This window comes from Xenopus laevis, chromosome 8S (genome assembly GCF_017654675.1).
Source record: "Xenopus laevis strain J_2021 chromosome 8S, Xenopus_laevis_v10.1, whole genome shotgun sequence".
NCBI classification, from domain to species: domain Eukaryota; kingdom Metazoa; phylum Chordata; class Amphibia; order Anura; family Pipidae; genus Xenopus; species Xenopus laevis.
Window position 1 is genome coordinate 5,466,913 of NC_054386.1, and position 23,088 is coordinate 5,490,000.

The 23,088-nt window shown below is 39.3% G+C and overlaps 1 protein-coding gene across 1 annotated transcript in view; it reads right to left on the reverse strand.

Annotated features, from left to right (window-relative positions):
* The window catches only part of LOC108699739 (leukocyte tyrosine kinase receptor), a 103,787-nt gene that overhangs the window by 44,337 nt on the left and 36,362 nt on the right, over positions 1 to 23,088 (reverse strand). The window contains exons 3-6 of the mRNA XM_018232257.2: positions 10,764 to 10,862; positions 9,481 to 9,633; positions 7,471 to 7,681; positions 1,117 to 1,259 (exon numbers count right to left, since the gene is read on the reverse strand). Of these exons, the coding sequence (XP_018087746.1) occupies positions 1,117 to 1,259; positions 7,471 to 7,681; positions 9,481 to 9,633; positions 10,764 to 10,862 (606 nt within the window). The remainder of the gene's footprint in view (positions 1 to 1,116; positions 1,260 to 7,470; positions 7,682 to 9,480; positions 9,634 to 10,763; positions 10,863 to 23,088) is intronic.

Here is a 23,088-nt window from a genome sequence, read left to right on the forward strand (position 1 = left end):
AATTTGTGTCTATTTTTATTAGGGATGCATTGAATCCAAGATTCTCACATCATTAGAATAATCTCGGAAGACACATTATTAGTCCCCTCTTGCTACACTTTTATATTATCCTGTTTTGCACTATTCTGCATTCCCTTTTTTTACAGCATTTTCCCACTGATACAATATTTGCTATAGTGTAGGTTCCACATGTCTTTTAACTAACAAAGGCTTATTTATTAAGGATAACATTTTAGTGGATTTAGAGGTATTTCAAACCACGACTAAACTCACAAACGCTAAAACCACGATTTTCATTTATTCAAAGATCTGAAAATAAAAAGTACGAACAACTAAAAAATAAAAAAACCGTCAAAAACCTCTAAATATTCGAGTTTTTCTGACAATGCCTAGTGGAAAAATAATCCCAAACTTCCAAAAGTCCGAATTTACTTGTATACTGACTTCTATAGGACCTCGACTACTTTTACTTTGCAAAGTTTGGTATTAAAGGTTTTTGTGGTTTCTTCATTTAAGAAGTTTTTAAGAGCCAAAATTTTTTCAAGATTCGTGGAAAAAAAATAGCAATTCAATAGATAGATCAATAGATCAATAGTAGTGATGGGGGAATAAATTTGCCAGGCGCGAATTTGCGGCGAATTTCAAGAAACTACCGCAAAAATTTTCTGGCAAAAAGTACGGCATGCGTCAGAATAATCACGCATATAAAAGATTGTCGCGTGTCAAAATTATTTGGACGCTCATTGACTTTAATGCATTTAGACAAAATAGGCACGCGTATAAAAATTGTGGCAGGCGTCAAAATTGATGCATCACAAAATAATTTTGACGCCCATTGACTTCAATGTGTTTCACAAATATTTTTCGAATATTTTGTCTCATTTTCGAAATTGTTTAACGAAATGAGACAAATTCGCCCATCACTAATCCACAGCACCGCAGTCAGAGCAGCTGCTACAAGAAGCAAACGTGGCATAAAGTGTCAATTAAATGTTTATACAGCTCATAATGTATTGCCCTCGGAAAAATGATATACAGAAATTCTATTTACACAAAATTGTGTTTTGCACATCTCAGAAAGAGGACTGAACAGACCCCTTGAGTTTGGAAACTTACCCGCAGCAGAACAGTGTTTCAGGGTTAGCGACTCCAGGACTATAAAATAATCTGCTGCCCGGTCACAATGCGTGTAATCCAACGATATCCGAAATGGCTCATTCACTCCTGTAATCTCTGAACTCAGCATCTTCCAGTTCGATCTGTATCATGGGATGGGAGGATGGTTAATTTAGTATTATCAATAATGGTTCCAAGCTGTGGCTTGTCCTTAGGTCATGTAACTACCTGAAAGGGCAAATGTACCCTGTAATATCACTAGAAACGAAAGAGCAAATATTGTATTGTATTGTATTGTAATACTTTATACAATAATATTTATAGGGTAATGGAATTGTCAATGTTTGCACCAGGTCTAGTGATGCACAGCAAGAAATCATCAGATGGCATTTGCTAGTCGCCTGTTTGAAAGAAAATATTTGATTGGTTGCTATGGGTAATTAGACCTGGTGCAAACTGTGACTTTTATTACATTACTCATTACATACTGTACTTCCCTTGGGTCATTTCCTGTTGCATAGTTACCCGCTAAATATGATTTCTTGTTTTTGGTTCTTATGGCTAGATAAATAGTTGACAAGCTCCTGAATACATCTTTGCTCCATTCTGAAATGGAAATCTTATAATTTTTTTAGATGGTTTTGACTATTGTGTTGTTCAATTATATTTTGAGTTCCTCTTTATTATGTTGCTCTCTATTAACTAAATATACTTTATTATTAGTTTTACTGCATTGATGTGAACCAAAGCCATCAAACCTTGTCCATGTAGTAGGATCAATTACCAGGCTTACACGTTCTATTAAAACAATTATCTAATTTATGCTGTCATATTAATTTTTCTTGTTTATGTAAAATCAAATAAAAATATATTTAAAAAAACAAACAATTATCTTACGAGAAAACAACTCAAAGGTATACATGGCTGTATTGCAGGTTGGAAGTCATAGAAATGAATCTGCATCCCACCTGATATTCAGTAAATAGTAAATGCAGCTGATAAAACTGCCATTAATGGCTACTCCATAGGAAATGGTGCAATATGTAGGTATTGCAGTTGGCATTTTGGAGTGCTTCAGATCCCCCCATGAGAGTGTAGTATAACAACCTGCAACTAAGAATTTGGATGTTCAGTATCACCTGCAAATCAATAGAATCATCGTCTTACATATAGGAGAATAAACTGGGCATCCAAGAAGTACTGGTCACACCAATCTACTGCATTTGCCAAAAAACTTCAAACATTAGTGTTTCTTTAGTATAAAAAACGGAATTTTTAGTGGGAATAAAAAATCACAATTTTTCCGGAATTTATTATACCCCAAGGATGGAAAAAGTCAGAATCTAAAATCCAGCATCTCAGACCTGCCGAGGTTGTATATAAGTCAATGGGAGAAGTCCCAAAGATTTTTTGGTCTGCGCTGGGTTTCATGCAATAATCCGAAGTTTTCGGGCAAAAATTTGAAAAAGATCTGAGTTTTCGGGTGGAAATTACAAAAAATTTGTAAAATGTAAATTTTTATGATTTTTTTCCCGCAAACAAAATTTTCTGGAAAGTGTATTAATAAATAAACCGAAAAAAACCAGTGCGGATTTGGTTGGAGTTTATTTCAGAAAATACTGAGATAAATTCGGACTTTGATAAATAACTAGGGGTGCACCGAATCCAGGATTTGGTTCAGGATTCGGCCTTTTTCAGCAGGATTCGTAATTAGCCGAATCCTTTTGCCCGGGGCGAACTGAATCCTAATTTGCATATGCAAATTAGGGGCAGGGAGGGAAGTCACGTGATTTTTTGTCACAAAACAAGGAAGTAATTTTTTCCCCCTTCCCACCCCTAATTTGCATATGTAAATTAGGATTAGGGTTCGGTATTTGGTGGTTCGGCCGATTCGAAAATAGTGGATTCGGTGCATCCCTATAAATAACCCCCTTGGTCATTTACTATTCCCCTGGGCAGAAGTGCAAAAGCACTAAAGGGGAGCAAAAGTGCACCCCTTAGATAACTAAAAGTCAGACTGAAGGTGCACAGAGCAGTGTCAGGAGGTGCAGTCCAGCCCTGCCCTTTTGGCCTTCTCCCTTGCAGACTTGATCCTGCGCCCAATGCCTACCTAACAGTAAATTACCCATGTGTGACCAAATAATTCAGTTACAGTTACCACTTGTTATTCTACTTGGATAAACATAAATACATTAAAGAGCCCCCAGCAGAAAGTCCTCTTATATGTAAGAACCCCTTCTGCATTGTGCTTGTGTGTTGTAGCCTTTATGAGGGGACAGCTGTGTGTTGATATGGACATGAATATTTACATGTTCACCAAATTCCATTTTAATGAGCCTGGCATTTGTGATGACCTAGTGTATGTGTCTTGTGTGGCCATTGGCAATTAACATGTGCAATTGTTCAGGAATTTAAATAAAGGTGTTCATCAACGCCTAATGCAGGAATTTAAAAGCCAATACCCTTTGGCCATTGTTAAAATACCAGGGAGTTCCTGTAAAGTTCTGGGCTGATAAACAGCTTCAATATATATTTGAAAAAAAATTTAATTTTGGGGTTTCCCATTAAGATTTTGCTTCTGGCCAGCACAACTTCGAGAGCTGAACTGTGAGAACCTTTGTGATTGAGTCCTGTGCAGAACCAATTTCAAAGACCCGGACCCAAACCCACAACCTGCAGCCCACAGCCTGAATCGCAACCCGCATATTTACCCACTTTGATCCGCTACCCGACCTGGACCCGCAACTGCCTAATCCGCAACCCACCGACCACATCAAACAGGAAGTGATGGTGCTGCAAACCGGAAGTGACATCATCAAAAGTGGGCAGGGACAGAAACAAGTTTTGTAAAACTTTAAGGCTAGGGGCACACGGCGCGATTTCGCCGCGATTCTGCGCTGGGCGAGTTGTCGCTGTGTTTTTTAAGCCGAAATAGCTTTGCTAACTTTGGCGCTGGCGTCAATGCAAATCGCGGCGAAATCGCTGCGCTAATTCACACGCGGCGATTCTTTTTCTACTGTCGCCCGGAAACGCCCAGCGAGGCAACTTCGGACGACAATAGAAAACGAATCGCCGCGTGTGAATTAGCGCAGCGATTTCGCCGCGATTTGCATTGACGCCAGCGCCAAAGTTAGCAAAGTTATTTCGGCTTAAAAAACGCAGCGACAACTCGCTTAGCGCAGAATCGCGGCGAAATCGCGCCGTGTGCCCCTACCCTAAAAGGAGTCAAATATAGACAATAGTACATAAGATAAGAAATTTAGATGAGACCTACAACCCATCCCGCGACCTGCAGACCCACATCTTTACCCGCATCTGAAAATCCTCCCCTCATTCCCCTCATGACTCTACTTTGTGCATCTGAACCCACAATTATTACATTTTAAAAACATATTGTTTACAAAATGCCTTTTTTTAACTGGATGGCCTACAAGTTTAAGTTCAAAAATGTTAAAACCAAATCATTTCCAGCACAGAGGACGCCAACCATATTTGGACATGATCTGAGTGTTTTCCCGGTGGCTTACTGTGAATGGCATAATGTGTCAATAACTATTTTTCCTTCAATGAATGGGATTCCTTTTCATTCTGCTCATCTTATGAATGGGATTGACCTGTTTCCAAATCGGTGATTCGGCGTGCGTAAGCAGTGACAACATACTGGTCCCAATGCTCCCGGACGTGCTGTTTTATACTGTACGGTGATCAAAGATTCTTGCAGCACAAAGCCTGCACTGCAGTGGAACTATCTGAGCAGCCTCTTCTGAGCCAATTCAATTTTATTAATGGAATCAGAGACTCGTGTCTTGCATAACAAGCCAAGGCAGATCACTGCAGCAAGAAAACTTTGTAAGGGATGGGGATAAAAGAAAAACAGAAATCCCAGAATGCTTTGGCTATTGATCGTCTGTCAGGTCTGTATCAATAAGCTCACACATCTTACCTTGGAATAGCATATTAATAGTATCTCTTACTGTGCAGTTGAAAGACTAGTTGAAACCCAGCACAGAGGGAACCAAATAACTATCCGAAATGTACAACTAGAAGTCTGGGGTGGCAATTCATTACGTATAAAGTGAAGGGTAGGAATATGGTTTATGGTTATATCGCATATACTCTGTTATGTTTTATGATGGCACTGTTGGGTGGAAGGGAGTCTTAAATCAAGAAGGAACAGATTTTATAGACAGATCATATTATATACTCCTGATGGCACTATGGCAGGCTAGATTATTTACCATTTCTACATATGCCGTTTAACCTGATTGTTGTCCAAATAAACTAAAAATATTTATCATTAAAGGAGAAGAAAAGCTACGGAGGCATTTTATTGCCAATAGATTAGCTGCAATAGTGCAAGCTAGAATGCTATATTTATTCTGTAGAATGTTTTACCATACCTGAGTAAAAAGCTCTAGAAACTCTCTGTTTGTTTAGGATAGCAGCTGCAGTATTAATGTGGTGTGACATCACTTCCTGTCTGAGTCTCTCCCTCCTCTGGGCTCAGATTACAGTAGAGAAGGGAGGGGGGGGGAGAGGAGCAAACTGAGCATGCTCTTGCCCAGGGCAATGAGGTTTAAGCTGAAGGCAGGAAGTCTGATACAGAAGCCCATGAGTACACAATAGAAGGAAAGAAATGCAGTGTTTCTTTTGACAGGGGACTCAGAGCAACATTACTAGGGGGTTTACTGGTATATTTAGATGGACCTTTCTGATAAGGCTTACTTAGTTTTAACCTTTCCTTCTCCTTTAAAAGTTGCCAAGGCAAATTTTTCCACCAGTATTGTGCAACTGTGCTCTCATCACAAGAAACATTTTGAAGTCTGGATATAAATATTAATTTTCAAGAAGGGATGCACAGAATCCAGGATTCCATTTTGGGAATGGGGCCAATCCATGCCTTTTTCAGCAGGATTCAGATTTGGATGAATCGAAGTGCTTGGCTGAACCAAATCGTAATCCGAGAGTCTGTTAAAAACTTGTTACAACTAAGCGCATATGCCTAATTATCCACATCCATGTCATTTCTTGCAGCAGAATACCTGTTTATGGACCCCAGGAAAAGTATTCAGGTTTTATGATTTGGCCAAATCCTCTGGATAGGATTCCGGGTTTGCTCAATTGCCAAAGGCAGGATTCAGTGCAACTCTATTTTCAAGCACCTTAATTTTTTCGTGTTTTTTGGCAAGGTTTATTAGTGAAGAAAAGTGCGCATGAAGAGAACTAAAATGGATACTAAAATGATCATAGTATAACACTATTCACAAAGGTGATTGCTTAGCATCTTGCAGTGAGCTCCAGTGCAACCATCTTTGAAGAATTGTAGAGTATTGTAGACTACAGGGCCAAATGGGAGCAAATGAACCCTGGAATTAACAGAACGTTTTGCACACAAGTGACTTGCTGAAAGTGACGCCATTCCCATACAAATGCAGCAAGAAACACAATTGCACCACAAACGGTGTGATTCTCCAAAATGTTATGCTAATTTGGGGTGCTTATTTGCTATTCAGAAGTCCCTAGTTCTGCTGTCTCCATTTTAAAACCCTGGCAATATATATATATATATATTCTAAAAACACTTAGGCCTGCATTTTTAAATGGACATGGCTATTCAATGGTAATATCCTACAGATTATAATATTGTGGCTTTAGGGTGGTGGCAGACGGAGAGATTAGCTGCCCAGCAACAAATCTTCTCTACTTCGGGCGACTAATCTCCCCAAAATGCCTCCCCGAAATTCATATTCTTGCCGGCGGCATGGCATAAGAAAGTATTCAGATTTCCGAAGTTGCCCGAAATTGCCTCACAAGGAAAGTTTGGCAGATTTCGGAAATACGAAGTGTTTCTTATGCCATCCCAGTGGCGATTCGTATTCTTACTAGCGGGAAGGCATTTCAGGGAGATTAGTCGTCCGAAGTAGAGAAGATCTGTCGCTGGGTGACTGATCTCTCCGTCTACAACCAAAACAAAAGTTGATCCCTTATAACTTTGATTTATCCTGCGGTAGAAGCAGAGGTCTGACCTAAGTCAGTAAGGTTAAGGTGATTATTGAAGGAGATCTCTCCATCTACCACCACCCTTATACTGCTTTTGGAAACCAAAAAATAAAAAAAACGTTTCAAACTGGTACGAAGACATATTGTTTTTGGAAACTTTCTTTTAAAAATGCCCACTTCTGACAACAAATGGAATTAATACTGTAATGCCACTTACCATCATTCAAGCAAGTTTTCTATGGATGCACCAAAACTATAAATTTGTTTTTGGTTAACTACCACTATGCATCAGAAGTATTTGGCCAGAGTCGGATGCCAAATCCAAAACAATGATATAAAAGAGTTTAGCTTCACCTTTTGTTGACTGTCATTTCCTTGAGTGAGAGTGGCAAGCTGAGGTTTGCTTTGATATTATGCACCATTGCCGTTATCTGAGCATCTTCCTGTGAGTAAAGAATTAGTTCAAGTTGACACATCTCAGAACTTCCCGTCAGAACAGGACTGAGCAGCCATGTCACCTCGCAGGTCTCCAGGGACCGACTTGTGTTCAGGAACAGTATTTCATCTACAAAGTTAAAAGAGAGCAGATTCATAAATGAGCTAAAATTGAAAACCAGGGGATTGCTTAAAGGGCACCTATCACAGCCGAAATCAAACACATATTAACAATCTGACCAGTACAAGCTAAACACGTTTAATCAAACTACATTTATAGTTTTTTGAAAAAAACTGCACGTTTTAAAAAATCCCTTACTTTATCAAATGGGTTCTTTCACTGAGGGAGGCCATATTGAGACTATAACAGAGACTATAATATGCAAATTTCAGGAGCATGCTCAGATTGTAACACTGCTTTGAGTATTCTACCCAGAATGCCTAGCTTTAGTAAACTCCTCCACTAGAAGTATCAGGAGTTTTCCCTATCTTGTCCCCTGCTGGTGATGTTATTATGCAAATGAAGGGCACACACTAACTTCCAGCAGGGGGCAGCACTACTGAACAGCAGCTAACACACAGGTTTGGCTGATTTGAAAATAGCTTAGAAGGGTTGATAAGAAACAAGGAATTTCAACTGAGCATGTGCAAGATTTCAGAGCTGCAGTTGGCTGGGAAGATATAGGTAGGAGGAGCCAGTGAAATCCAAGATGGCTGCCTCAGCTAGAGCTGCAGTGGCGATAGGGGAGATCTTGCAGAAGGAATAGTGATCATTTACATTATACAAACAATTCTAACTGTTTTAAAAATCGGATTTCTTGAACTTTCACATAGTGTATTTACTTAGGGAATGATTTTAGTTATGATTGGTGCCCTTTAAAGCCTAGATGACATATCCGAGTGCTAGGCAAAAAGGTTCTGTGGACTCTTGCTCAAGGGTCTACAAATATTAGATAGTAAAACTGGAACATAATCGAACCACTGTTGAACTCAGTTCAGCACTGCAACAAGCTTCCATTGCCACTGTCTGAAGTTACATTAAAATGCAGAGCCTAGAACTAAATCAAGAGAAACTAGCCAAATCAATTGTCCTCTGGACCTTTAAAGAGACAAGATGTTATATATTGCAAAGAGTGGGATATACATGACTTGATTGTGTAATGCACCTGACAGGATCCAAAACTGCTCCCAACTATACATATTGTTGGAGATATCTAGCAAATAAAGGACCTCTTCTCCATAAGTAGTGGAAGTATCCTTCTGGCACATGTGGTCAGATTAAATTCAGTGAGAATGATGTCTCTTTTAAATCAGTTTATTAACACAAATTCAGCTCAGATACAGACAAAGCATATGGCATTTCAATTTATTATACCAGGAAATCTGTAGCTACCCCACCATTACGGGCATGGACACACATGCGATTTTACATTGCGGTAACGGCGCGGTTTTTAAAAAAACGTCTGGCACGTAAATATGCTAGCCTAGTTTGCCTTTGCCTAAGCTTGTAACTGCTTAGCATATTTACGCGGCAGTAACTGCTTAGCATATGTGTGTCCATGCCCTAAACCATGGCTCCTAAAATGCAAGGTTGATGGATTTAAAGAATTCCCTGCTCAAACCCCAGCTAAAATGAAACATTGTGGTGTGTTATGCCTACCATGGCTTTACTATAAAAATTCAGACAAGTTTTAATTGTAAACCCTGTTATCCATTTTCGATCTATATGATCACACTCTCTGAAATGATCAGGGTTTGCTATCCCAAGAGGTCTCCCTTCCTGAGCCTCCTCCACATCTTCCTACTTAACTGACAGTCCAACACTGTTTCCAGTGGAACACTCAAGGCTCTTATGACATTGAAAGGAGCATCAAACCATATTGTTAATTCTTTGAAAAGATTTGTAACCCCCCCTCCCCACTTGTTTACCTTGTTTGTTTCTTGATGAAGACTGGCTTTCCAAAAGTTCCCTCTGTTTCTCAGGCTCAAGTTCTCCAATGATACTCTGCACCCAGTGTGGCGTCCCATCTCTTTTTTTTGATGACACCCAGGGGCAATGGATTTTGAAATCACAAGACTGTCCTTTAACGAGAGATCAAATTTTCCCAGGTCACAGTGAGACAGAAAAGGAACATGTTAGTTATTGGTCCCATCCCAGGTCTGATTATGTAATAATTTTATATTCCATTACTTAAAGGAGAAATAATATGTACATTGTATATTTCATCCTGTTTTGGGCATAGCTGTCAGCAAACTTTACATTTTCCATGCTACACTGTTTTAAACACCCTTACCAAAAATGTAAACTGCCTAAATACCTATAGAAGTTAGCTTGATGATGGTTCTACACAGTGATCCCCAACCAGTAGCTCGTGAGCACCATGTTGCTCCCCAACCCCTTGGATGTTGCTCTCAGTGGCCTCAAAGCAGGTGCTTATTTTTCAATTCCAGAGGCAAGTTTTGGTTGTATAAAAACGAAGTATACTGCCAAACAGAACCTCCCGAAGGCTACCAGTCCACATAAGGGCTAACAATAGCCAATCACAGCTCTTATTTGGAACCACCCAGGAACATTTTTCATGCTTGTGTTGCTCCCCAACTCATTTTACATTTGAATGTTGCTCATGGGTGAAAAAGGTTGGGGACCCTTGTTCTACACTATTAGAAAACACAGTAACCAACCTGCGTAAAGATCTACTTCGACAGTCAGGCTTGTTTTTGTGTCAGGCGTAGCCCCAACAATAGCAGCATTTTGACAAAAAGGAATATGCCTCACCAATATCATGTCCATGTTGGGCATCTGACTTGACACCATCCCTCCAAATTCCCAAACCAAGACAGAATACCAGGGTCAGATGGGTTGGGTAGTGGGCATTTTATGTAAGAAAGCTTCTGGTAAAAGAATTGTCCTGCACTCCCAGGATATCAACCCCCTATGCCCATTATCCTACAGTAATCCTACTTGACTGCTGCTACTGGCACCAAGAAAACTTCTTGAAAAAAGACAATAATTAAATGATTGCTTCAGAAGTTGAAAAAAAAACATTTTAAAGTCTGTGATGAGCCATATTTCTTTTTTTGCGTATGTTTACCAGTTTTACCAGTGCTGTAAAAAACACATTTTAAGGTTTACTACTCTTTTAATATAAAGGGGTAAATCCCATCCATAAAGAAACAACAGCAACAAACAATTATGTGCCCCAAGCACTTACCTAGTTGTTCAGCTTTCTCATCATCACTGACAGACTCACTAGTAATGGGCAGGTTCAGTGACATTATGGATTCTGCATGAAGCCCCCCGCACAAATCAACTGTGGTAAATAGAAAAATGAGGGGGGGCACATGAAATCATATGTCAATAAAGTAGAATTTCTAAACAGAATACTCTTACATAGATATCATAGTAAATACTGGAAGCAGTGTGCTGCAGGTTGTGCTGCTAATTGTTCATAAAGCCCTCTTCTCTTAACTAACAATTACAAATAAAATAAATACCATGAGGATTATAACTGATTGTTGGGAGATACACAGCTCACTGGGGTAGACTGATCATACAGGATTTCACTGTAGATACATTGCATCTTCCAAATCCATGATGATCAACTAACCCACTACAAGCGTCTCTTATCTTGCTTTAACACTGCTCACTTTCAGGCTAAACAATCCTTATCTCGTCATTCACATGCAAAAATCTAACCCACAGCACCTTTTCCATGTTCAATTCAATGTTCAAGTTAGAGTCCTGCGTGGAACCAATTTCTAAGACCTGAAACTGCAGCCCGCGACCCGAATCGCAACCCGCATATTTACCCAATTTGATCTGCTACCCGACCCAGACCCGCAACTTCCTTATCTGCAACCCAACCCTCTGATCACCATCAAACAGGAAATGATGTTTCTGTAATCCGGAAGTGACATCATCAAAAGTGGGCGGGACAGAGTAAAATATCCCCCAGAATAATATAACATAAGATAAGAAATTTAGATGAGACCCGAAACCCGACCCGCAGACCCGCATCTATACCTTTTGCTGAAAATCCTACCCTGATCCCGCAGGGTACCCACTTCTTTTGCGGGTAACCCGCAGGACTCTAGTTCATGTGTCAAAGCTGCTCTCCTCTACCCCAGCCACCACTTGTTCTCTTGATGCCAATCCATCACACATTCTATAAGATCTGTCAAACTGCTATTCTTACCCTAACACAAATTGAACTCTTTCCTCTAAACTGTTATATTTCCATCCACCTTCAAGCACTCAAGCCTCGTCAAACCAATACTTAAAAAACATCAAGTAGATGCATGAATGAGAGTCTCCATAGAGTACTTAAAAAGCATTTCTCTGATCCAACTACAGGCCAATCTCACTCCCAGATCCTTGAATCCTAGAACAGATTGTTTCAAACTGTTTGCTAAACTTCCAACATATCAACCATCTGCTTGTCCCCTTTCAGTCAGGTTTCTGCACAGGTCGCTCTACTGAAATGGCTCTAACTAAGGTTGTCAATGATATCCACCCTCGATCTCTTACAATTATAGTTGACCATTGTCTCCTTTTAAAATACCTCCAAATTCTTGGTATTGTTGTTTCTGCTTTATCACGGATGTCAACTTAACCCTCTATAAGCAGAAAAAAAGCCCCTTTCTCTGTCCCTCTACTACTTAAACACTGGTCCAGGCCCCTACTACTACTGCACCATATTACTAGCTGGTCTCCCATAGTTTCAACTTCTCCTGCTGCATTCCTCACTGCTGCTGCCTGCATCATCTTACCTGCATCTAAATCTACAGTATCATGACCATCTCATTGATAAAGTTTTTCTCCTGGCTCCCAGTGAAGTGCCGCAATATAACATTTTTATTCTAACCTTCAGAGCCGCGCATTATTCTGCTCCTCTATGTATCTTCTCTCAACTTCCCATACTCTCCTTCCAGAGCCCTGTGCTCAGCTCAGGCCACTTTCTTGACCGAACAGTTCACCACAACAGATATGTCAAGCATAAAACCCCACCTTTGAAATGCTATACCACCTTGCATCAGGAATGCCCCTGCACTAACACTATTCTTAAATCTCCTTTAAAATTCACTTTCTAGAGCACTTCTTCAGTAGCAACACTCCCTTGACCTATGCACTTGTTCCCCACCCCTTTTTGTTTTTGTCTGTCTCTTTATGTTAGCTTTTCGGGGCAGGGACATTATTTAGACTGCATATTGAATGTGCTGTGTATTGAAGCATATTAGCATAGATTTACTTATTTACACAGTTATTACTAGTTATTATAACCCCATGTGTGCATACATTAGTTGTACTATATAATTCAACTAAAGTCACAAAATTCCTTTATTTAAATGTAGTACAATTTGCAGAAGTGTTTCAATAAAAAATCTTGCTGCTGTGTTCACAAATGCAACAATATAGGGTTGATTTGCAACTGCAATCCCAATTACAGACATGGAGAATAAAGAGAAAGTCATTGCATGAATTGACACCATTCCATTATGGTACAGGTGTCCAAAGTTGCTCCTTCAACTTTTGCAAATTGAGCTTGATGCTGCCTTCACATTGGGCACAAGTGTGTTTATTGAAGTAAGGGAACCCTAGATCTAGAGCCACCTTGAAGGTAGTGGTAGGTCCAGGGTTCCCACCACAGCCTGTGTCAACCAATACAGTGCACAGAGCATAATGAATCAAATGCAGATGTCTTTTTAATGTTAAGTGCCAGAAAGTATGACATCCTAATTACAAAACTTTTGGTGCAATTGCACAAGCCAAAAATCAACACAATTGCACTGAAAATTATGGAGAAAACCCAGAATTATGGTTAAAGAACATGGCAATTTGTGGCCTTAATGGCACTTGGGCTTGTAAATGAGCCTTTATATTTTCCAGTTACACACTCTCCACAACTGCAATGTTCTAAAGATGCGTCATTTATTAGAGGAGATCCTAGCTGGGCTTTCTTGTAATAAATATACATATTTAGCAAATTGCATCTGTGGAGAGTGCTTCATTGAATAATATATTATTACAAAGTAAATAGACTGATATTAATGTTTTCTTAGAAGAAAGACTCGGGTGAAACCTACATAATGTCCTTTAGTAACAAATTGAAATCACCTTTTTCAGTGGGGCTGAAATTTAGCAGGGTTTTGAAAGCCAGACTTTTATCCAAACCATCTTTACCTGTATAACTCTGTGGTCTAGAAACGCCAGAAAACAATTATTTGCCCATTGTGTAAACCAGAACACCAAATTAATTTTTTGCAGAATGGTTCTTCAGATTAAAAATTCAAAGGCCAAAATTAGAAAGATTTTTAGTTTTCTCCCAAAACAAAGACAGGTCAGACAACTAGAATTGTTGCTGATCTCTTGTCCCACCCCAAAAAAACAGAATAGTGGGTAAAACATATTAAAGTATGGTTGAAAAAGTCAACCCCACAATAAAAAAACAATAAAATTAATTGCAAAGGAAATGATAAGCCACATTTTATAACAACAACGTTTTGTGACTAACAAGTGGACAATACTAACTAACATGTTTTTAAACTCTGTATTGACCCAGTGCTTTAGTTACAGCACTTACCAATGCTTTAATGGCCAAACTTTTTTCCTTAAAGGGGACCTGTCATCCAGGCATAAAAAGATGTATAATAAAAGTTAATTTCAAATTAAACATGAAACCCATTTAAAAAAAAAAAAAAATCATCCATGCCTATTATAACCTCACTTAAAAATCTCAACTGTCAATCAAATATTGCCTTCCCTGCCTATATGCCTGAGACACAGTAATCACTTTCACTTTCTATTCTACACTTCCTTGATGTCATCTCCTTCCTCACGTAACCCCTCCCTCTCCACTGTCTATAATTGCCCAGTCTGTGCATGGGAATCAGGTCCTCCTTTCTGGTGCATACAATAGGTTTTAGAATGATGCAAAGCTTGCCTTAATAACAGATTTCACAAAATTGAGCCTGTCTATATGATCTTATTCTGGATTCCAAAAGGATAAAGGAAATAAGATTTGAAAAATATAACTAGTATTTTGATAATAATGTAACTAGTATGATAGAATAAGATTTTAAATTATTTCTTTAAAAAAAGTGCTTTATTAAGGTTTTATCTGTGTTTGTGGCTATAGTGTTAATGGTAGGAACAGTTGTGTGACTGGGGACTTGCAGGGCTGACCAAAAGTACAGAAGGAGCCTAATATTTATTACTGTTGTTACTGAGCTGTTACAAAAATTCACTGACATCGTTTTGAAAGCATATTATTTTTAGCTTTGATTTTAATTTGTAATAAAATATTGATCCTTTTCCAGTGGCTTAAACCAAAGATGTGAAGTATCTCAGCTAATTAAGTTGGCATTTGGAGGTCTTAGAGCGCCAGTTGTTTTCAGAGCATCATTAGTCCGTTGCATGGCACCAAAGATCCAGAGGTCAGTACGGTGAGTCGTGAAACATTTAGTATATATATTCTCTCATTGACTTAGAAGCCAAATCAACATGAGAGTCAGATAAACGAGTTCCTTAATATACAGCATGAATCTTTAAAAATTGGGAGCATGGTGTTAAAATTAAAAATACTAACTGGGCCTCAAAAGTCAGGTCTTGCTTGCTAGTGCACAAGTTTTATAGCAACTGAAATTGTTTTGCTTGGCACACGGAAAGCCCCCAGAATTTAGTCAATAAATCATATAAGAGAAGGGAGAAGTTATGTCTAGACAAGCCAATGCATAAAAATCTGCTTCGTAACAAATAGGGCTTAATAATAAAATCCAATGGCAGAAAATTTAAATTAGCATGACCAATAAGAACGATTAAAGTAAAATATGAAATCTAAAATGGTAATGATGTTTTGATCTGGGTATAAAATTGTATAACAAAAGGTGAAGGGAAGAATTTTCTGTCTGGACCTGTTTGATTTCTATATAGCTAACCTGCCATTTGGTGCACCTTGCAAAGAAATCTTCTGAGTTTGAGCATTATCCATACGTCCAGATGGTGATTGCCTAAGATTGAACACTAAAATAGTTTTACAGTCTTCCTGGTGTCTGTAATAATTTGCACCTAGCAAATCAATGGCACCCTACACTCTTCCATTCTTTGTCCCTTTGGAAACTTCTCCGAGAACTTCTGGCAAGTATTTCCAAAAAATAAGTTTTGGAGTGGTATTTTGTTGTTTGGAATACTTTATCTTCATGTCACTACATTTGATTTACAAAGTCAATTTAGAGAGGTGAGCTTGTGACAATTTATGGTTCCGTAGGGACCCATAGGGTTAAGGGCTATAGGGTTGGTTCTCCTAGTTGCCGGGCAAAAGCACATGTATCTGGTTTGGCATGAGTATTTTATTGGTCTATAATTTAATGACCACTTGCTGCCACACTTTAATATAGTGTTTGGAAAGGGGTGGTCCTTTTCGGAGGTGGGCCAAGCCAAACAGGCGCCCTAGGCAACCTGGCCGGCCACCTCTCCCCCCACATGTGCATGTGTGAACATGTGTGGGAGCATGTGGTGGAGGAATAGCAGGGGGCAAAAGAGCCCAGACTAGGGGTTGGCAGTAGAGGTATCTACCCTGCTCTTCCCTCCCCATCAGTGTGCATTAGGCACGTGCCTCTTCTGCCTACCCCTGGTCCTTCCTCTTTTGGACTCTACCTGAGGAACAAGGTGGATGGTGCTGGGGAGCCTGGGAATAAGTCCCCAGTAAGAGAGAAGCCCCAAGGATGGTGAGGCCCTTGGTGAAGTCTGGGAATAAAGACCACATGAATGAGGTGTAGTAAGGATAGGGTCGTTTTATGAAAGTGAGGCAGATAAAACAAGGCATCAAGAGCAGCGTGTGCTCCAACTAGTAGAGATAGCAAGGGAGTATTTCTCCCCTCAAGACTGGCCTCTGGGGTTAGGGATCACAAATCTTATAGGTTTAAGATTAGATTATGTATATTCCCAGATCCAATGTGCAAGGATTTAGGTCACTACATAGAGGTCCTGAGGGTGCAGTATGCCGAGCTACAGTATCCCTGCATGGACAACAAATGGTGTGTCTCTGATTTGCTATATTTGTGCACAACCTGTATATGACTACCTCAATCATTTGTGAGTATGACATTCCTGTGGTGCTTTAAGAGAATAAAACCTGTTACTATTCATTTTGTTCAAGGGCATTCTGGCGTGAGGTGTGAAGTGTAGTTGCACAACTCTCCCTTCAACCCTTCCACATAGTGAAAGCCTATCCTGTGGAGAGAAGGTCAAATGTAACTGATGCTCTGCCTGTTTCCTAACTGGACAAGGTCTAGTCTAGCCTAGATGAGGTTACAATTCTTTTACTCAAATTTACATAAGACCCAATTAATTTACCCAAACTCCACAGCACATGAATGTATCTGGGCTACACAAGTTGACCCTAAAAAATACTTTATGAGGACAATCTGGCTCTAGCCATGTCCATTTACATACTGTACCAGAGGCTAAAATAGGGTACAACAAGAAATCACAAATAATAGGACTAAATTGTCCAAATTCCATTCTAGTCCATGGAACTTAAAAATAACTCTTCTTCCCTCTTTTAAAGGAGTACCCCCATGCCATCCAGATCATTTTCTCCTTTTTAATTACAAAGTAAACATAAGGTGAATATTATTTCCCATTTTGTTATTTGTGGTTATGTATCAGAAGGTTATAAAACAACATAAACATCCATTCCTTGGTATCACTGTTGATTTTGGCATTTGCTATTTTCTCTCTCCTACTAGGACTTGTTTTTAATAAAATCAGTGACTTATTACATGATGACGCTTGATGTGTAACATGATTCACTTAAAGGGCATCCATCATAGGACTATTATTTGCCCCAGGGGAGGCCAGGGTTTATTTTCTTGCTTTGCATTCAGATTTGGTGAGACCTTCCTTCCTACAGATGAAAATGGAAGCTGCTACTTCAGGGCATATGAAATATGACAAAACATAGCATTTGGGCTGTTCTTTTTTCTGGGCAGGGACATATTTTTCATCATTCAGGTTCAGTGTAAAGTCCGTACAGATTGTCCCCTAATTAAGGTAGGTCTCCGGCCTTCACATACTGTGCTATTTTGGAATCCAACATATAAACAAGCCTTCATCAATCTCGCCGGGCTAAGTGCCAGTAGATTACTATAGTGCCTTGAGCTTTTCATTTAACAACTAAGACGTTTCCTAAACACTTTCTAACAAGTGAATTTACAACTCCTTCCTTTTTATTCATTTCAATAATGTGTCTTGAAGGTTATAATATAAAAATACCCCAGCACGATTTTTCCTTAATATGAGCCATACACACGTTTCTCAAGGACTGCATTTTATTGCTCGTATTTACTAGAAATGGCTTCAGAAGCCTTTATTACTGTTATTACTTCCCCTGTACGGTGGGAGAGGATCCAGCCCTCAGACTGAAACCAAGGTTCAGGAAACACTGTAACGCTACTATACAGGGGTACAAGCCTTTTTATACCGTGATAAACAAGTTAGGGACCACTGTGTGGGGTTTACCTTGACATGGCATGGTGGCTTATCAACTTTATGATCATAACTTTGTAACTAAAAACCCCTGTTTTTGTAAACACGTGCACTTGCATTTATACTGAATTACTTATGAGACAGGGGACCAGGGGAAGTGCATTGTTTAATTAGCCAAATCAGTAGCACTTCCATTGTACTTAAATATGGTTTAACTTAGCCTTTGAGTGCTCCCACAACCCTTTTTTGCCTTTTCTGTTATTACTTCCCCCAGATGCTTCTTTTTTTATGAATGGCAGATCTAACAGAGCATCTTTACTGCAGAAATCAAAGCCAACGATAATGCTCGCATATTACAGGGCTTGTTTCACATCTAGAGATATGCAGTCTTCTTTATTAAAATAAATGCAAGTAGGGATGGACAAATTTTTCCACCTTGCTTTAGCGCGGAAATGATGCCCCCATAGACTTATATGGCGTTGTGCGTCAAAAAAAGGTGCACACCAAAAAAATTTGCTGCATGGCTAAATGTTTTTGCCATCCATGGACTTTAATGCCCGTTGGCGACCCTTCGCCGGCAGCCAATTTTTGGAGAAACGAAATGGGTCAAAATTCGCCCAAGCCTACATGCAAGTGCAAAAAACAGGGGCAAAGTGCAGCCAAACACCAGCCAGAAGTGCTCTCATTCCCCTCAGAGGAATGACTCATAACTTGACTCGTTTCCTGAAATAAATCTCCTCTTCCACGGGCATATAATCTCCTACAAATGCTTCCACGATAATGTAAATTGCCAATGGTAAAATACTGTACATGTAGCGATTTGTATTTCCGAAGTCACTCAAAGTTTCCTTGCAAGGCAACTTTGGGCAACTATGTGAGAACAAAGCGCCGCATTTGTTTTACCACTGGCGATTTACATGATCAGAGAAGCATGTGAAGGACATATATTATTACCGTGGTGTGTAGTTCTACCTTAGAGGAGAACTAAAAATGAAAATGGTTAAAAACGTCATGTTTTATATACTGAACTTATTGCACGAGGCTAAAGTTTGAGCTTGTCAATAGCAGCAATGATCCAGGACTTCAAACTTGTCACAGGGGGTCACCATCTTGGAAAGTGTCTGTGACACTCACATGCTCAGTGGGCTCTGATTGGCTGTTGAGAAGCTAAGCTTAGGGCTCGTCACTAATTATCCAGCAGAAAATGAGCTTCCCTGGCTGTAATATAAGCTGATGCTACAGGTTTGCTGATTATTCAATTCTGATGCTAATTGCACTGGTTTCTGTGCTGCCATGTAGTAATTATGTGTATTAATTACTAATCAGCCTTATATTGGGACATTTCTATTCTATGTGTACTGTATATTGTGAGTGGCTCCCTAAGCTCAGTAAGTGACAGCAGCACAGAGCATGTGCAGTGAATCAGCAGAAAAGAAGATGGGGAGCTACTGGGGCATCTTTGGAGACACAGATCTTTACTGCTAAAGGGCTGTGGTTGCCTTAAGTCCAAAACAATATGTAAACCATTTCTAGCTACTTCTTTAGCTAAGCTTTAGTTTTCCTTTAAGGCAATGGTCATAAATGCAAATTAAAGTAAAAAAAAAAACTATGAGTCAGTTAAGTCCAGAATGATATACAGTGGTCATGTCCCAGAAACCAATGGTTTTACATAATTTGTAAAGCAAATGAAAAACAAAAAAAATTGAGAATGACCCACGGCTTGGTGAAAAAGAAGGCTAAATATTTTTTTAAAGTAAAAAATCTTTATCGGACATACATTAGCCTAACGCGTTTCGTGCCAAGATGGCACCTCGGTACGAAACGCGTAAGGCTAATGTATGTCCTAATAAAGATATTTTACTTTGAAAAAAAGTTTGGGCTACTTTTTCTCCAAACAGTAGCTCATTCTCAAGTTTTTTTGTTTTTGATAAGCATTTGGAGGAGACTAGTCACCCGCATAAGTGGAGATTTATCAGGGATGACTAACCTCCTTGTGTGTCATTGTCCTTAGTAAAACACTTTAAAGTGGGGAGACAATTTCAAATGAAAGCTGTAATTACTGGTTTTTAGGAGCAGGTTAAGTCACAAGCATCCAGCTTCCCCAAACAAGAACTCCCAGTATTCTGACAAAGCTGTTTCCTATCAGTTGAAATTTAATAAAACCCTCTCCTTTGTCCATATAAAAATAATTTAAAAATGTCTGCCTTTCCTGGAAACAAGTGTTATTTTAAAGTTGTTACAGGTCCAGCTCAGTTCCACTCTGAAAGGGAAGGTTTATGTAATTAAACATGGAATTTTAGATTTTCTCAAGCCGTGCTGATTTCATTTGCATCAATTAAAACTTGAAAAGGTAGGTGGCCTCAGGCCATTTTAGTTTTTTTCAGAAAAGGGACCACCGACACTGAGCTATTTGGCGCTCAGTCTGGTATGCGATGGAAAGCCGTAAATTTCAGAAGGGAAGGAAGAGGATTGAAGATGCAGAAGATGTCAACCTGGAGCTAAACTGCATGAAGAGGTGAGATTGACATTTGGGGACACTTTTTGGACTAATGCACTATGCGGGGAGGGGAGACTATGAGGGGGATGAAGCTTTTTCCATTGGGGAGTTTAGTTTTCCTTTAACGCCCAGGAACTAGCCTCCAAATTGGTTCCGTCCAGAATTCCTTTAATATCTTACATCTAGAACACAAATCTTTGGCAAGAGTCTTCCCAGCCTATGTTTACCAAATGCAGCAGTCAACAACCATTACTGGTATCAGAATTGTACATAAGCAACACGCTAAGATTTACCAGTTAAAGAAAACTGTTCCACGCACAGTTTTGATTCTTTCCTCCATTGTGGTTTTTATAAAGAGCCTACGGAAAACATGGAGAGTTGCAAAGAGGTGGATCTGACAGCTTTTTTATCTTCAGTGCGTGAGCTTAATGGATCTATTAGAGAAACATTTTGATGGAGTTCCTGGAAATTGAATTAGGGAAAGTCCCTGAAATACATGACGCACAATGAAATAAGAAAGAAAATGTAAAGGAAAACAAGAAAGCATGCGTGGGTGGGTGGAATTAAAAGGCTGCAATATTACTGGAGGAAGTGCCCATCATGAACAAAAGCTGATCATTACACGGTACAAGCAGATAACAATGCCGGCTGGAAAGAAGAGGAACAGATACAGATACTAATCCACATATGCAATGAAAGGCACCAAACATTCCCTGATGCAATAAGCCATAGTAAACAATAAGATGCTGGCTTATGAAAATGAGACCAGTAAATGGTACTTGTTGATTGGTAGCCATAGGTGACTAGACGCCTTTTATTATATGACCGAATAATTATTAAAAAACAAAACATTGGATACAAATAAATACATTTATAGTTCCATCTCGAACTGTGATCCCCGACCAGTAGCTCGTGAGTAACATGTTGCTCTCCAACCCCTTGGATGTTGCTCCCAGTGGCCTCAAAGCAGGAGCTTATTTTTGAATTCCAGGCTTGGAGGCAAGTTTTGGTTGTATAAAAACCAGGTGCACTGCCAAACAGAGTCTCAATGTAGGTTGACAATCCACATAGGGGCTACTAAATGGCCAATCACAGCCCTTATTTGGCACCCAATAAACATTTTTCATGCTAGTGTTGCTCCCCAACTCCTTTTACTTCTGAATGTTGCTCATGGGTTCAAAAGGTTGGGGATCCCTGATCTAGAACATAATAAAGCTAATCTAAGGTTGATCGTCCCTTAGCAATGATCTTATTTTTATTCAGTACATGATTGTACTGCGGTACTTGGTGGTGCAGCCAATTTGTGCTCCAATGATGTTGTGGGGACTCAGCTCTGCTGCCTGCCTCAAGTATGAGCTCTTATCAATTGCATCAGGTAGGGCCATGTTGGTTGAGGCAGTCAGCTATGTGGCCCTAACTTTAGCAACGTTATTTCTAGGGTGTCAGTGCTTACCGCACACTGGGGGTCATTTATAACGTTTGGGCAGCACATATTTATTCGCAAATGGTTGCATTGCCCGTGTTTTTTCCTGAACGCTAAAAAATTGCACTGCTGTGCCCATCTTTCTGGTTTTTGCGAATTTGCATTGAGAATACATTTCCGCAAATGAGACGGGTGTTTGCGTGAGTGCACCACTGTGCGAGGTTGTTGTGCGCGAAAATATCGTTGACAGTAACTTAAATTTGCAATTTGCAAAACTGTTTTGTGAATATTTTCTCCGCCACCAAAGTTGTGACGTAATTCAGTCGCAGAGTGTGCACATAAATATTCGAAATTTGCAATTTTTGACATATTTAAAAAGCTCTTAAAGACAATCGCATTGTGAAATCAAATTCACAATTCTGTTTGCACCACACTTATTCAGCTTTATAAATATAACCATGCGCAGGGCAAATATATTCACTTTGCGAACCGATCTGCCTTGCGCGAAGTTTATAACCTACTCAGTCTCCTGATTATCATGTAAGATACACAGTCCATCACATCTACTTTATGTACATAGATATCTAATTTTTTAATGGCCTCTATACAGTCCAGTTCCTAGAAGAAAAGATGTTAAAACTTGGACGAATTTTACCGATCCGAAAACTGGAATTGAATTTGATTCGAATTCTCCAAAACTCTAAATTGATCCCTTGACCTCTCCCATTGACTTATACGTGAATTCGGCAGGTTTTAGGTGGAAAATAGTTGAATTTGAATTTAAAGTATGATAAATCTTGAAAATCTAATTTGAATTTTTTTTTAAAAACTTGAATTGAGTTTGGATAATTCCCTAGTCGAATTTGACAGTTTTGACCATTAAAAAAAAACGAAAAATCTAATTAGAAATTTCAATTCGACCTTTAATAAATCTGATCCTTGAAATGAAGTGATTTTCACATGAAAACACAGCAGTACCTTGCCTGTGTAATTTCATTCAAAGTACGATCTCAACCAATCTGTCACGAACACGGTACTTCCAACCGCACCTTAATGACTATTAATTGACTTTAGGTGTGGCTATCAGGGGTCACTCACTCAGTCTCTCACCCACCTTGCACACAGGTTAGA